Below are 15,525 nucleotides of genomic sequence, written 5' to 3'. Positions count from 1 at the left end.
TGGGGATTAATTCCCATGCTGAGTAGGCCAAGTGGATGTCAGGTGTGGCTTGATGGCTACCCAGGGGAGCTGGTGGCGTTCTGGCCCATGTCACACAGGGGATCATCACAGACTTTACCAATTCTTGCCTTCCCAACCTGTTCCAGAGTGACAAAGGTGATGTTGGTGGGCCCCACGGGTGACTTATGTGAAATGGGAAGGAGAAAGTCACTTTCTTCCCATTGACCTCTGCCACCTGGGTCCCACAGAAAGGAATTTCAGGAGTAGACTAGCAGTGAAATAAATAGATTTTATTTGGAGGGTTTTTAAGGTATGGGGGGGGAGAGAAAGATATATATATATATATATATATATATATAGAGAGAGAGAGAGAGAGAGAGAGAGAGAGAGAGGGAATTGCACTTGAGAGAAGAACACGGGCTTCTCCAAGGACAGAGAGAGCCCCTAGACACATTCCAGAATTAAACACAAAAGCATGAGAGTACATATCTCAAGAGGACATGTGGGCGACACATGTGCTTGGGCACCACATGTGCTTGGCCACATGGGCACAAGCAGCACATGGGCTGGGGCTTCATATGCGTCCTCTTCCTTTGTTCAAGGTGACTTTTATAGGGTTTCTCCAACCTGTCTCCATGTGGGGCTTCTTCCTAGGAAAAAGTCCTCTGCTAAGGGGGTTACCAGGGAGGTTGGGTTGGGAGTGGTGATGATCTTCTTTGGGCTGAATCACTAAAGTTAGGGTATTTGAGGAATTTTCTTCATGGGCAGGAGTCCAATCTCCTCAGGGTCCATTGCTGCTCAAGGTCTTATCAGGCCTTAGTTTCTGCTTTTCCTGTTTTCTGCAAGGTCGGCTTTTGCCATTGCCTAGGGAGGAGGCCTTCCCTATCTGCCTAAAATCAAAGGTAGATTGGAAGAAAGTGAGCACCTCTCTCCTTTCTGTCTCACATAAGTCACCAATCAGGGCCCGCCAACTTCATTGTAACAAAAGATAAAGGTTATTTATTTCTATTTTAATTTTAAAACACTTTTGTATTTCTTACTACAATTTTATGTACTTGGGCAGTAGGTTTCTTTTGGCATTATAATCAATTTTTGCCTGTTCCACATTGTATTCATAAGCTAAAACAATACTGGGGTAATAGGAAGACTATATTTACAATAGCTCATCAAAAAGTTGCTAAATTGTTTAGAAAGAAAGAAAGAAAGAAAGAAAGAAAGGAGAATAGGAACTTGATCAAACAGAAGAAACAAAAGTATAATTTATTTTCACTACAATAGAAAAAGGTTAAGAGCTAGAAGTGTGCATATCATCTGAATATGTTGTTTTGCATCATTTTAAAAATTGAAATTCACATATAAGTCAAGAAGAGCTAAATCTTTTGTAGGAATAGTTATAAATAAAACACCAATAGAGTTTGGTGGAAATAAAGAAATAACAGGAAATATCAGTCCATTCAAAGTAGTTAACAAACTCAAGAAAAAAACATTGAGACTACATATGGTCTAACTATATACAGCCAACAATACTTGGACTTTTTAAGCACACCAAATATGAATATTATATAATCCAGTCTAATACATCAAGTTTTGGGGAAGATTTTTTTTTACAGAACTCTCTTTTATGGGGCTATCTTCAGTTCAACACCTTTGGCTACTAACACCAAGGAGACAAGATTCTGACCTCTCTTTCCCTGGGCATGTGTTTACCCCAGGCAACCTTGGCTGGGGAGAAAATGTCTCCTTCTAGGCTGTATATCAGGTTTGCCTACAACTTGCTTAGAGAAGCTTAAAGTCTTCAAGCACAGAGTTTCATGTCACACCATTTAATCAATTTCCAAGTGTCACTCCCTTGAAACTTGAGGAAAAGGGGGCCTAATGTTCTGCTATTTATTGTGCTCATACTTTTTACTGTGCTGTAAAAAATAATTCCTCTCTGGCCCAGGAGTATGTCTTCTAATGCTTTCCATGAAACAGTAACATGCTAACAACTTAGCTCTAATATAAGGTAAAATCACATCCCAAACCCAATAAATATGTTCCACAGACTACCTTCAGGACTGCATTCATCATATCAATTGTGAAGTTTTCCTAAATTATTGTCATCTAAGATCAGGAAGCCAAAAACCTTCTTATTAAAGATCAGGGTGGTCATTTGTGATCTTGCTCTTTTTTAAAAATATTTTATATATATATAAAGTTTATCGTGAAATTAGAGGAGAAAAGGGGAGAGGTAAGTTATGTGTTCAAGAGAGAACATGGGCTTCTCCCTAGTGGAGTGAAGCCAAATTACACATCTCAAGAGAGAAGACACAGGTGGCATGCATGTGGGCAGCATGTGCATGGGCAACATGTGCCTGGCAGCTTGGGAGCAGGGCAGTATGGGCACTGACAATACACGCCTGCCCTTCTTCCTCTGCCAAGTTAGTTTCACTGTATCACTGTCATCTCATTGTTCATCAGTTTGCTCGAGCAGTCACCAGTAATGTCTCCATTTGTCCCAGCCTTGAGATTTTCGTAGCCTCTCCTTTCCCATCTTTCCCAACACTGCCATATTGGAGACTCTTTCAGGGTCAGGGGAATGAGACCCGTTATTGTTACTGTTCTTGGCATAAGTCATGGGTAGCTTGCCAAGCTCTGCTGTGTGGGTGGAATACTCTTGGTAGCTTGCCCGGCTCTCCAAGAGGCAAATATATATATATATATATATATATATATATATATATATTTGGGCTGGAGTGATAGCACAGCAGGTAGAGAGTTTGCCTTGCATGTAGCCAACATGGCCAACCCGAGTTCAATTCCTCTGTCCCTCTCGAAGAGCCCGGCAAGCTACCAAGAGTATCTTGCCTGCATGGCAAAGCCTGGCAAGCTCCCTGTGACATATTCGATATGCCAAACACAATAACAAGTCTCACAATGGAGATGTTACTGGGTCTGCTCAGGCAAATCAATGAACAACAGGAGGACAGTGCTACAGTGCTATATATATATATATATACATATATATATTTTAAATATATGTATGTATATATATTTAAATATATGTATGTATATATATATTTTATCACTGTCCTCCTGTCCTCCTGTTGTTCATCGATTTCCTCGAGCAGGCACCAGTAATGTCTCCTTCATCCTAGGCCTGAGATTTTAGAAAGTGACAAATTTGAGGCTCTTTCAGGGTCAGAAGAATGAGACCCATCATTGTTGCTGGGTTTTGTCATATCGAATTCACCATGGGAAGTTTGCCAGACTCTGCTATGTGGGCAGGATACTCTTGGTAGCCTGCTGGGTTCTCCAAGAGTAAGTACTCCATAATAAGATGTTGCACGGTTGCACGCTTCTGGGAGCTGGGTTTTATAGATACTCTGAGCAGAGTAGTACATATATAATCAAATATATGATACTTGAGATCAGGTCCTCACTGCATGAGGGAAGAAGGAACAAACACATGCAGCTGCTGATGTCAGGCAGGTAACGAATGCTAATGAACTGGTTCCAGAGGCCAGTGCACATAAGTAACACATGCGGTTGGAGTAAAGCAATGGAGTATGTGTGTGGTAGGAATAGAGCAAAATAACTTGATTAATAAAATATAAATCTCCTAATCTTTAGCCATTGGTAAAAACAAACAAACTACTGTTGGCAAACACTCCGTGGGTTAAGCGGGTGGGGGAAGGATGCTGGGGACTGAGCCCGGGTGAGTCACGTACAAGGCAAGCGTCCTTCCTGCTGTACAATCTCTCCAGCCCTGAGCACTTGCCTGAACCTGACAGCAGGAAGAGTGCTATTGGACCTTATTATAAATGAGAGATCGTATTTACTCTCAAAAACATGGGCTGCAATAGGACAGGACTCAAAATTCCAGAGGGCTTAGCAAATCTGCCATCAGAAACCATGAAGGAACCAAGGGCCCCTGGGGCAAAGAATATACATATATATAAAATATATATATATATTTCCCTCTATGATTTGTTTCCTACTGTCTGAACTCCATCAAATAAGGTGTGGTAATTTTGGAAAATGCGTAGGGAGTGTCTTATGATATGTCCAGGAATATGTTCGCTCATATCACTCATATGTGAGGTTCAGTCAGAGCATGTGGAAAGCGGCTTGGAGCGTGGTGGCAGTTGGGTAGTAGAGGTTGGCTGCTGGGGCTGGGTCCCTTGGGGCAAGGAGGGCTCTCACCTGCCCCCCTCTGGGGCTCCCCGAATGAAAATAACCTGGTGCAGAGTCTGATGGCATGGTTGTGGGAGCCTCATTTTATGCTCCCTTCCGGGAGAAGCAACCATGAATTGTGGAGGGTGGCCGATGAGATTTTCTGGTGCTGGAAGGAGGTGGTTTATAGGTGTGACCTCTGGGTCACTGAAAACTGGGGAAAGCAGGCAGATGATCTCTGCTCCCGGGTCCCATTGAGCCCAGAGTCCAAGATCACAAAGTTCCACATTACCTGGGTTCCGTGGGACTTCACTTGTATGTGAGGCTCAGCCCGAGCATATGGAAAGCCAAGTTAGTTTATGTCAAGCTTCCCTCCACCCCACCTCCACCACCAGTCAGTCACTTTGGTGGTTACCAAGGGAGAGTTTGGAGCAACTGATGGTCTTCTTTTGTTATTCATGCATGTCCTTTGTTCTAGGGATGGAGTCTCTCCTCCAAGGAGATCCAGCTACTTCTCTTATCTAGAAACCTCCCACATTTAGCCTGGAATACTGCATCTCAATGGTTTTCTGGGCTCCTCAGATGTGTCCTTTGGGTCAAAAGTATCCATTCTTTCAGGCTCAGTTAGGTTTCAGACACTGTTTTCTCCAAAGACCTTATCAGGACCCCTCCTCTCCCCACATCTGTCTTCTTGCCTACGACAAACATCTCCCCTTATAAATTTCAGCCCTTTAAATATTTTTAATTTGTTTGTTTTATATTTTCTCCTGTTTTTAACCATGGGTTGGGCTGGAGCGATAGCACAGCGGGTAGGGCATTTGCCTTGCACGCAGCCAACATGACCGACCCGAGATTGATTCCTCCGCCCCTCTGGGAGAGCCTGGCAAGCTACCGAGGGTATCTAGCCCACATGGCAAAGCCTGACAAGCTCCCTGTGACGTAATCGATATGCCAAACACAGTAACAAGAAGTCTCACAATTTGTTGTGAGATGTTACTGGTGCCCGCTCGTGCAAATCGATGAACAATGGGAGGACAGTGCTACAGTGCTTTAATCATGGGTTATTCTTGGCTCTGCACTCAGGAATCAAACCCAGGTTGACCACATGCAAGGCCAGCAGCCTATCTGCTCTACTTCCTCTCTGGTCCCTTCCCCTTTACATCTTTAAGGGGTTGGCCTTTATATTTTCCTCTTATGATTCTTTAATAACAAGAAAAATCTCTTATAAGAAGATAAAGTCAGGTCCTGGCTCACAGATCCTCATACTGTCAAAGACACCTGAAGCACTCCAAGAAAGCTATGATGTGTCCCATACTCCTGAAAGAACCCAACAGAGGCTGCAACATGCTGGTAACTTGTATTTCCATCTGCTTCTTTCCAACTTAATTTGACCTTGGGCACAATATTTAGACATGAATTAAACTTTGTAGACCTGAGCTCCTACTGCATACAGAGGTCCAAGTATTTAGAATAGAGCCCCAGGAGCTAAAACACAGGCTGGATAAAAGCTGTTAACTGCCTCAAGACACAGCTTCCCTATTTTCTTCTTGCATAAATGTCATTGCTGGTCACACAAGCTTGCTCCCCTCTGAAGCTGACCATTGATGGAACCCAAATATTTTTTTTCTTACCATGCCAAATGGACTTAGCATTTTTATGTAAATAGCTGCTCTCTGATTCATTAAGCCCCATTGCCCCTGACATTTTCTTTTCTGACCCCATCAGCCATAGACTTGTGAAACATGAATAAATAAGGAGATCAAAGAAAGACAATAAAAGGGTTACAATCAAGAAGTGTACTGTGACTGTGATAAACAAGAAAATTTGGAAATGGGTGACTGAACACCCAAGGATATCCTGTCAACAATCATGGCTACAACATTAGTTCAAAGCCTGACAAGAGCTTAGCACCATTTCAAGGTGTCACATGGAGATACACAGGAAATGACAATCATAACCACTACCTAAGGAACACTAAAGGTTTTATAGACAATAGAGCACAATTAGATACATGCAGGTAGGATGTTTGCCCTGCACGCAGCTGATTGGGTTCTATCTCTGGCATCCCAGATGGTCCCCCGAGCACTGCTAGGAGTGATTCTTGAATGCAGAGCCAGGAGTAACCCCTGAGCATCTTTAGGTGTGACCCAAAAAGCCAAAAAAATAAATAAATACTTGTATTTATGTAAACCTGTCTCTTACTTTCCTCTCTACTTATTCATTATTTCTCTTATTGTACCTGTTAATACAATATTTAGTCTAATCATTTGTATTCTCGGCTGGAGCGATAGCACAGCGGTAGGGCGTTCGCCTTACAAGCGGCCAACATGGCCGACCCGAGTTCGATTCCTCCGCCCCTCTCGGAGAGCCCGGCAAGCTACCGAGAGTATTCGATATGCCAGACACAGTAACAACAAAGTCTCCAATGGAGACGTTACTGGGCCCGCTCGAGCAAATCAACGATCAACGGGAGGGCCTTTACCTTTACCTTTACCTTATTTGTATTCTTATTGGTTATGAATCCCTAGAGATGATATTTGTCTGGTTGTCAATAGTAGGTCTCCTCCAATGATTTATGGTTTCCAACTCCACCCTCACCTGCTAGAAATTCTGCCATATGAGGAATCATGCATATCTTATTCACCATCATTTCTATGGACTAGCAACATGTAACTAGTAGACACTCAAATCATCTGTGCATAACTAAAAAAATTAAAATAAATTAAAAAGCCATTAATAGCAATATAGAGAGATTAGTAACTTTGTCTTTTGAATGCTGATTATTAGCTCAACAGCAAAAAATTAAGTGTAGACCTGGAGCAAAGGCATAAGCAAAATTTTCAAAGATTTAAGAGGAAGAAAAGTCTCTACCCCCTGGGAATCTTCCTGGAAACTGACTACAGATGCATTAATCCTCACAACAGATCAGAAGAACTTATTAATTAACAATAGATTTGCAAATGGTTTGGTTTGCAGCATGATCGTGGATAAGTAGTTGATACTAGATTGTTGAAAGTCCTAAAAATGAGTGGCCAGCAAAACAAACATGAAAAATCAAAAATGATTCAGATTTATTAAGATGGAAAGTTTTGGGGTCAGAGAGATAATAGAGTGGGTAAGGCACTAGCCTCTAATATTAGCAGCTGACCCAGGTTTGATCCCCAGCACCACAAAGTACACCCCATCCTCATCAGGAGTGTTCCTGAGAACAGAGACCAAAGTAAACATTCAGCACAGTTCATTATGGCACCCTCCGCACTAATTAAAATAAAGCGGAAAGTTTTGCTTTTTACATTTTTTGGTTTTTCTGTAATCAACAACAAGCACCTTCCCTGCAGCTACATCAGTGATATTGGGCCTGAGCAAGCCAGGGGAGTATGCACTTAGAGGGAATAAACAAAGGACATGAGCAGGCCCAGTACCACGGTGGTGGATGTCACCTTCCCTGCACTGTTTGAGTATTTCTTGTCTACGTCATCCAGGATCGAGAGCACAGCCTCCATGGTCTCCTCACAGGTGGCTTCAATCTGCTCTTGTGGCAGAACAAAGCCATGTGTTCCATTATCCCTGAGCTCGAAAGTATATGAGAAGGGGATCCCAATGTCCAGAGCCCAGTCTCTTGAAGATCCAGATGTGGCATCTACAAATGGAAACGAAGGTAGAATTTGAAATTAGATTGTGACAGGACAGATCATGAAATCCATTTTAGGGGATCAGTGCTCAATCTAGCAAAGTAAATAAACTCACATTAGGGCCTCAGGGATATGTATTTCCTCTATTCTTGAGACTGAGTCCCTGTGGGGCAGATCACACCCCTTCCACAGCTTCTCTGTCTCTCCTGACCTCTCACCCTTCACAGTCCCTGACACACAGCAGGAGCTAGGGTAGTACTGGGTGCTGATTTGTATGTGGACTACTTAGGTTTGATCTCTGGTATCTCATTTGATCCCCTGAGCCCACCGGAGTAATTCCTGAGTGCAGAACCAGGAATAAGTCCTGGGCACTGCCAGATGTGGCCCCCAAACAAGCAAACAAATGAACAACAACAACAAAATAAAATACTAGGAAAACTAATATTGCTTAATGATAAACTAAACTGTCAAGAAACAGAAATAGATTATGAGTAAAAGGAAAAATATTATACCAATGAAATCCAGTTAGTCCTCATGTGGATGGAGTGGAGGAAATGGTCATTGAAGATGGGAAAAGCATTGCACTCTCAACTAAATTCTTCTTTTTCTTATTATTATTCATATTCTTTTACAGATTTCACCTACTCAGCTTCTTAGCATGATGGACCCTTGCTAGGATGAATCCACTGGCTAGAACTCACTAGAAAGTTTCCTCCTTTGTACTCTTATGCCCTCTCACTTGCCAGCTCTTTATAACTGAAACCAGAAGAAATTCTAATCTGACTAGTGTGTTAATTTTACTCTTACTGCTCATACCTTATCCCTAGAGAGCATAATTCTGGATTTGTACATGTACCCTTTTAATATTTATCATTTTTATTTGCACAACTTCCTCTTGATCCCAAGAATTCCTCTCCCTCTTCTGTTCACCCCTTAACACAAAGTCTACTGACTTCTTTCGTGCTTCAGATACTATTGAAGAGGGGGGAAAAGGCACTTACATAAAATATCTGCACTTGATCCAACTTTATAATTGGTTCCATGCTTTGCTTTCAATGCATTTGCTGCCTTCTGTCCAACTTGGAACTGTAGGTGGGAAATGCAAAGACAGATATCTGGTGTTAAAAATAAATGGAAAAGGGGACAGAGACACAGTAAAGCCAATAAAGTACTTTCCTGGCCCACGGTCAATCCAAGTTCAATCTCTGGCACCCCATGATCTCCTGAGCACAGATCCACAGTGCTAGGAGAAGCCCTGAGCAAAAGCTGGGCATGACCCTCAAAGCAGTGAATAAATAAATACAGAATAAATTAAAAATTAAGCAATCTAAAGAGTTTTGATATTTTGTCCAAATTCATCTCCAAAGTTACAGACTTTCCTTATAATTTCCCACTGGACACTTATACCTATGTAAACTGCTGGCATTTCACAGTCAACATGCTCAAACTCAGTAAGGTCGCTGTGATTTCCGTGCTTCATCATGCTCTACCCCTCTCCCCCAGCATCCATAAACTCCTGCAGAGTTCTCTAACACTTCTTCTCTTAAATAGTTGCCAACTTGCATTTCCAGTGCCATCGTCTCATTACCTCTGAAACAGATAATCCTTATTTCAATGAAACCATCTGGTTTCCAGGTGACCTCTTACAGAGAATAGCTTTGATTTTGATTGTGCTGAAAAGCCTTTAATAATTTTGTTACCCAGTGAATTAAGTACAAACTTCTCAGTTGAGTGTTGGGGATTATCTGTGATATGCCCCAACATACCCTTCTAACAACTCGCTCTCTACATCTCATTTTAGATTATAGCGGAACTAAAGAACCTTTTCTACTCTCCAGATACTCCAAGATGCTTTAGCCTCTCGCTTTTCCCAGGTCATTCCCTCTCACTAGGATGCTGTTCCCCTATTTGTGCTGGTGAAATTCTCAGCCTCAAAGAACTCTTGTAGTTGTTAACTTCTCCATAAAATTTTTTCTGTTCACCCCAACTGAATTCTCTCTCTTCCCCATTTTGAACCTCCCATAGCGCTTTGTTTATACTCCTTTTGTTACTCCCCTCTTATTTTTCCACATTTGATACTTTTTGTTTATAATGTCTAAGAACCAGAAGCTGCACCTTTCTCCACTTGCTTCCCTACATTGTAAAGCCCTCAGAATTTGATTTGATTTAAAAGTGTGAGCCTTGCTCTCTGCAGAAACTTTCTTGAGAGGAGGGTCACTGAAGTCAAAGTGAATTGACTGTTTTTATTGACTTTATGATAAATCTCCTTGCATAGCCCCTTCACTTGCATGCTCTTCTCCTTTGCATATCCCCTTCTCTAGTAGATGCTCCTATTTTCCACTCTGACCCCTTAATGCTATTTTCTACGATATTATGATATATCCCACTGCTTTAGATTCTACACAGATACTTCAAAAATCTCCTTGGTCACGCCCCCTTGCCTGGACCATGTCCATGATTGCTTTACCCCAAGGGCAGTCTGACTGCATTTGTATATACATCAGCTTCACTGACTTCTGACTAGTGACAGGTCTAGTAGTAGATCCTGTTTTTTATCTTGTTGCACTGTCCATAAGAAACTAAAGCTATCAAGGAGCAGTGCTTCATGGAGTACAGAGAGACACAGTGAAATTCGAAAGGAAGAGTGAGACAATAGGTATTGTGTCTGGGGTGTTCTTATGCAGCAGTCGTGAGCATCCTCTTTAGAGTGTTGTGACTTTAAGGCAGAACACTCCATTGAATATATTTGCAAGCTTTTAGTCTCTTCACTGACTGCTGAGATTTCTATCTTTGACCATTCATCTTCTCTCACTCATCTTGGAATGAGATCCTCAGTCTGTTTTTCTTCCTGGGCTTGAGTTATCCAAATTTAGGTTAGTGAGTAGGAAAGGCTAAAGAATTACAAAGGGTAAAGCTGACTTCATCCTGTCTACCACCAAGAAGACATTTCTGGAGAAAGAATTTCTGAGAAAGAAATTAGAATGGAAGGTGGAAATAAATAATTTAAGGTAGCTGCCATGAATGTGTGTGAAAGGAAGAGCTCTAACTACACACCCTTTTAAAGACACTGGTAAAGATAAGAATTGCTTTCCTGTTCAATTCCCATGAGTTTCTGTATTTCTTTGAATGAAACTCCATGCTAACTGATCCATTTGGGGCGATGTGGATCTACTTAGATGATATGGATCACTGTGAGGCTACATTTTTCATCCTAATAAAAATTTCGTCCATTTTCCCTTTCCCATATGATCCCAGACAACAATTCCTGTTTCCAATTACCAATTTATAATACTTTTATTCTGTAAAGTTCTCACCCTTCAAATCCTGATTATGAAATAGACAACTATCTTCTCAGATGACCTGCTTTATTGACAAAGAACTTTTATTTCTTAAGTAATTCCACCAGCGATTACTATGGGGAAGTAGCTAAGAGAAAATGATATATATGAGATGCATACAGTTGTGAGTCTTTCTGAGATGAAATGGAACTCCAAAGACTGCTCTGACTTCTATCTTTAGGAACAGAACTCTTGATTATACTTCTCTCCCCTTCTGACACTATACAGTAAAAGCACAGAGAACCAATGCCTTTGCTTCCCTTCTTAGCCTGAGGAACTTTCTAGTCAAAATGATTTAAAAAATCCCTTTACTAGTAGAACAAAATTTACACTGCTGACCTGAGGGTTGCTCTGACCACTTCTTCACTGAGCACAGAGAATTTCCCCTAGATATGGGAAGGCACCCAAAGAGTTTCATTAAGACCCTGGCATGCATGTTCAAGGATGGAGTTTGGGGTGAAATAAAGGAGTGATATAGAGAGAATTTAAGAAAAATGAAGGACACATCTTAAATATTAGAATTTTTACAACTTTTCTAATTTTTAAAGAGTTTAGAATGAGGTTGTGTATGGTTATGTTTCCTCTATATAGAGAGAGACTGCCCAGTTGTCTACCACGTGGGGTAGCATTTATCAAGGTTTCTATCAGGTTCAGTTTGGTAAAGATATTGAGATTAAGTACTAGTTTCTATTTGTTGTAATAGTACCAGAAATGGAAATCTCATTGAACTACTGTCTTGGTTTTAAGTTTTTGCACACTATGCTAAAGGCAAGACATTAATGCCACTATAACTTAGTTACATTAAATTTGACACAAATGACAAAATTCTCTGTCTTTATTATAGAAAAGTCTTAGAGAAGGGTACTTATACTAATTCTTCAGTAATTCCCATCTTAGCACTTCCATCTAGCAGTGCTAATGCCAGTGTCCATGTTTCTCCTGCTTTCTAGCTTATGGTCACAGGGTTCTAACATATAGTCCATCGGCAATACAAACCCTCTATCTTTTGAAAACATGCCATGCAAAAGTGGATTTGATGGATTTCAGGATATATTTTCCTAGGTCACAAAAAGAAATGAAGCTTTCTAGAAAAGATATAGAGAAATAGGAAACTCTTGGTTTTTATTTATTTATTTATTTATTTATTTATTTATTTATTTGGTCCTTGAGATGGAAGACTGGTCATACCAGAGATTTAAAAGGCCTATCTTCAGTGGTTTGTCTATGTTTGTCTCCAATTCCTCTCAGCAGAAATGAGATATCTATGACAGCTGTTAGAAAAACAAGGGAATGAGGAGGGTTCTGGGCTTCTCAGCTGAAATCTCTGTTCCTGCAGATTTCTTTATCAAATAAGTGGAACTTTAGCAATTCAGGAATGAGGACATAGTATGTAGTGGATGGTAAAAGCTCCTGGGACTGAAGTGATAGTAAGATGAGTAGGGTACTTATATGTAGAGACTTGGGGTCCAATCTCTAGTGCTTTTTATGGTACTCCAGCTCCACTAGGAATAAATCCCTGAACACAAAGCCAGGAGTAAAAACTGAACACCACTGGTTGTGGCCTAAATCCACTCACTAAAATCTATAACAGCCGCTCCTAGAAGTTGCAAAAACCTCTCTGAGCCAAGAAAGGAAGTTATAAAGTGGTAGTCAGACTCTGACCTCTAGACCCTGATAATGAGCCTTTCAACCCAGGCACTACCTCCATTCACTACCTATTGAGGCTCTGGAACAAAAGCAAGTGCTCAGTTTTCACATCTCCAAACTGAGTTTATTTATTATACTGTCATGAGAATCAAATGAAATAATCTCTTTGCAAATTACAACATTCTAGGCAAATGTTTGTTATTTCCACATTTCACAAAATAGCATTTCACATAGCTCAAATGACCAAAAACAATTACAAGAAAGAACTGGGTGTGGCTAACTATTTCCTATGATGCAGGAAGGGCTCCCTTTAGTAAAACTCTGTTGTAGTTTTTTTAAATTATTATTATTCATTTAGTGTGAAGACTTATGTTCTTTGAGTAATAAGTGGGCGAAGGATAAGAGGTAAAAGGATCATTGGATTCTATAAAGTAAAGTTAGAAGGAACTTACTTAGTCCCTACTCATCTCAGCATTTTCTGATAATTAGGAGCTGGCATTAAACAAACAAACAAAGATAAACAGAAATCTATAAGTGTTGGTGAGAATGTAGAGAAATTTAAACCCTTGAACACAGTTGTAATGAAAAGTGATGTACCTGCTGTAGAAAAATAGTATGGTGGTTCTTCAAAAGTTTAAAATAGGAGCCTTATGTCCTAGAAATTTTATTTCTTGATATATACCTCCTCAGATTGAAACCATAATCACAAAGAAATGCCTGTATCCTATGTTCAAAGAAGAATTACTCACAGTAATAAAAAAAAAAGGGAAACACCTCAATGCCAGTGATAGATTTCTTAGTTTAAAAAAATGATATTACAACACCCAATAAGAGAGAGAGAGAACAAAAGGGAATGCCCTGCCACAGAGGTAGGGTGGGGGGGGATGGGGGGTGGGAGGAATACTGGGATCTGTGGTGGTGGGAAATGGGCACTGGTGGAGGGATGGGTATTTGATCATTATATAATTGAAACCCAAGCACAAAAATTTGTAAGTCTACAACTTTACCTCATAATGTCTCACTAATAAAAATTTAAAAAAAATTTAAAAAAGTGATATTAGAATATTACACCATTATTCCACCTTTAAGAGGGAGAAACAGATCTTAAGACCATTATGCTTAGTGAAAAAGGGAGTCACATAAAAACATATTTGTATGAATCCTCTATTAAAAGCTATCAAAAAGGACAGTAGCACTGTCCTCCCATTGTTCATTGATTTGCTTGAGTGGGCACCAGTAACATCTCCATTGTGAGACTCATTGTTACTGTTTTTTGGCATATTTAATATGCCAAGGGGATCTTGCCAGGCTCTGCTGTGGGGGCGTGATATTCTTGGTAGCTTGCCGGGCACTCTGAGAGGGATGGAGAAAATGAACCCGGGTTGGTCACGTGCAAGCAAACTCCCTACCTGCTGTACTATTGCTCCAGCCCGGTATCAAAGTCACAAAGAAAAAAAACCCAGAATCGTGGTTCCTGGGTTAAGGAACACGGAGAGTTTTTTATGGGCATTGTATTTCTATGTTCCTAGAGAGAACAGACGCCATTGGGCTACACTAGCACGCGACAGGGACAAATGGAGACGTTACTGGCGCCCGATCGAGCAAATCGACGATTCACGGGAAGTCAAGTGATCAAGTGATCAAGTATGTCTATACTGCAAAATGAAAAGGTTGTGGAGATTGTTTTACCAATAATGTGAATGCACTTAACATTACTGCACTTTCCCCTTGAAATGGCTAAGAGGATACATTTTTATGTTATGTATATTTTGCCACAATTAAGAACCAAACAAATAACAAAATAATTATCCTAAATGTGGTTGTTGTCATCAGGTTTGCAATTGTACTTTTCAACAACTCTAAAACCCATAGTGCCAGGGCAAATAGTTTCTGAGAGAGTTCGGAAATAGGCACACAACTTTCCCTAGCCAGGCTTGCGTTTGATGGGCTCATCCCCTTACAAATTTTTCTAGACAAATACTAGAAGCAGGGTTAAAAAGAAAAGAAAGCATTGTGTTTAGCAGAAAAGAGAGCAGATATTATTTAGCTGTGTTATTTTAGATATGCCATATTCCATGAACAGCTGGCAAGTTCTTTAAAGCATGGTTCAAAAGCTATAATTGCTGAATGGAGCTTCAACAAAATTTACAGAAATGAAAGCACATTCCTGCAGATTATTAACATAATCATCTCATTTATATTATAGACAAATGCGTAAGATGTCTCCCAACTTGACACTTTAGGAAACAGGTAGTTAATTAATGTAGGTAAAGCAGCATTTAACCTGAAGCCTTCCCAGCAGGCATCTGGAGAGGTGTAAAAAGCAAGAGAAAGAAAATAAAGAGCAGAGAGGAACAAAAGCGGGAGTTAAAATCTTAGAAATAGAAACCAGGAAAAGGAGATTTCTCTGGAGATCTCAGCAAGATCTCAGCATCTCTGTTCTTACCAGTTCATCGTAGTTGCTTGATTTATTTTTGGTGTAACCATAAGGCAGGAGGATGAGCTGCCCATAGGAGTGAATGGTCAGGTAGCACACAATGCTCTTCTTATTGGCCTCTAAAAAGCTGGAAACAGCTTTGGTTTCTGGTTCAGACACTGGTCCTGCCCCACAGAATGTTAAGTCTTCACAGTTTTTAGATGCTCCAACACCTGGAATATAAAGGAAATCTACCCAGTCGCCACTATACTGATTTAGACCAACTTGGTGAAAAGAAGTTTCTACGGGTGGAACTGAGTGTTTGCCCTTGCTTAAA

General features: G+C 40.6%; 1 protein-coding gene across 1 annotated transcript in view; it reads right to left on the bottom strand.

Moving 5' to 3' along the window:
* Window positions 1-7,538: 7,538 nt before the first annotated feature.
* The window catches only part of CPO (carboxypeptidase O), a 29,497-nt gene continuing 21,510 nt past the window's right edge, over window positions 7,539-15,525 (bottom strand). The window contains exons 7-9 of the mRNA XM_056111911.1: window positions 15,219-15,421; window positions 8,789-8,873; window positions 7,539-7,795 (exon numbers count right to left, since the gene is read on the bottom strand). Coding sequence (XP_055967886.1) covers window positions 7,539-7,795; window positions 8,789-8,873; window positions 15,219-15,421 — 545 coding nt within the window. The remainder of the gene's footprint in view (window positions 7,796-8,788; window positions 8,874-15,218; window positions 15,422-15,525) is intronic.

This window comes from Sorex fumeus, unplaced genomic scaffold (genome assembly GCF_029834395.1).
Source record: "Sorex fumeus unplaced genomic scaffold, SorFum_2.1 ptg000014l, whole genome shotgun sequence".
Taxonomy (NCBI): domain Eukaryota; kingdom Metazoa; phylum Chordata; class Mammalia; order Eulipotyphla; family Soricidae; genus Sorex; species Sorex fumeus.
The sequence above is the reverse complement of the archived record's forward strand: the minus strand, read 5'-3'. Positions and strand labels throughout refer to the sequence as shown.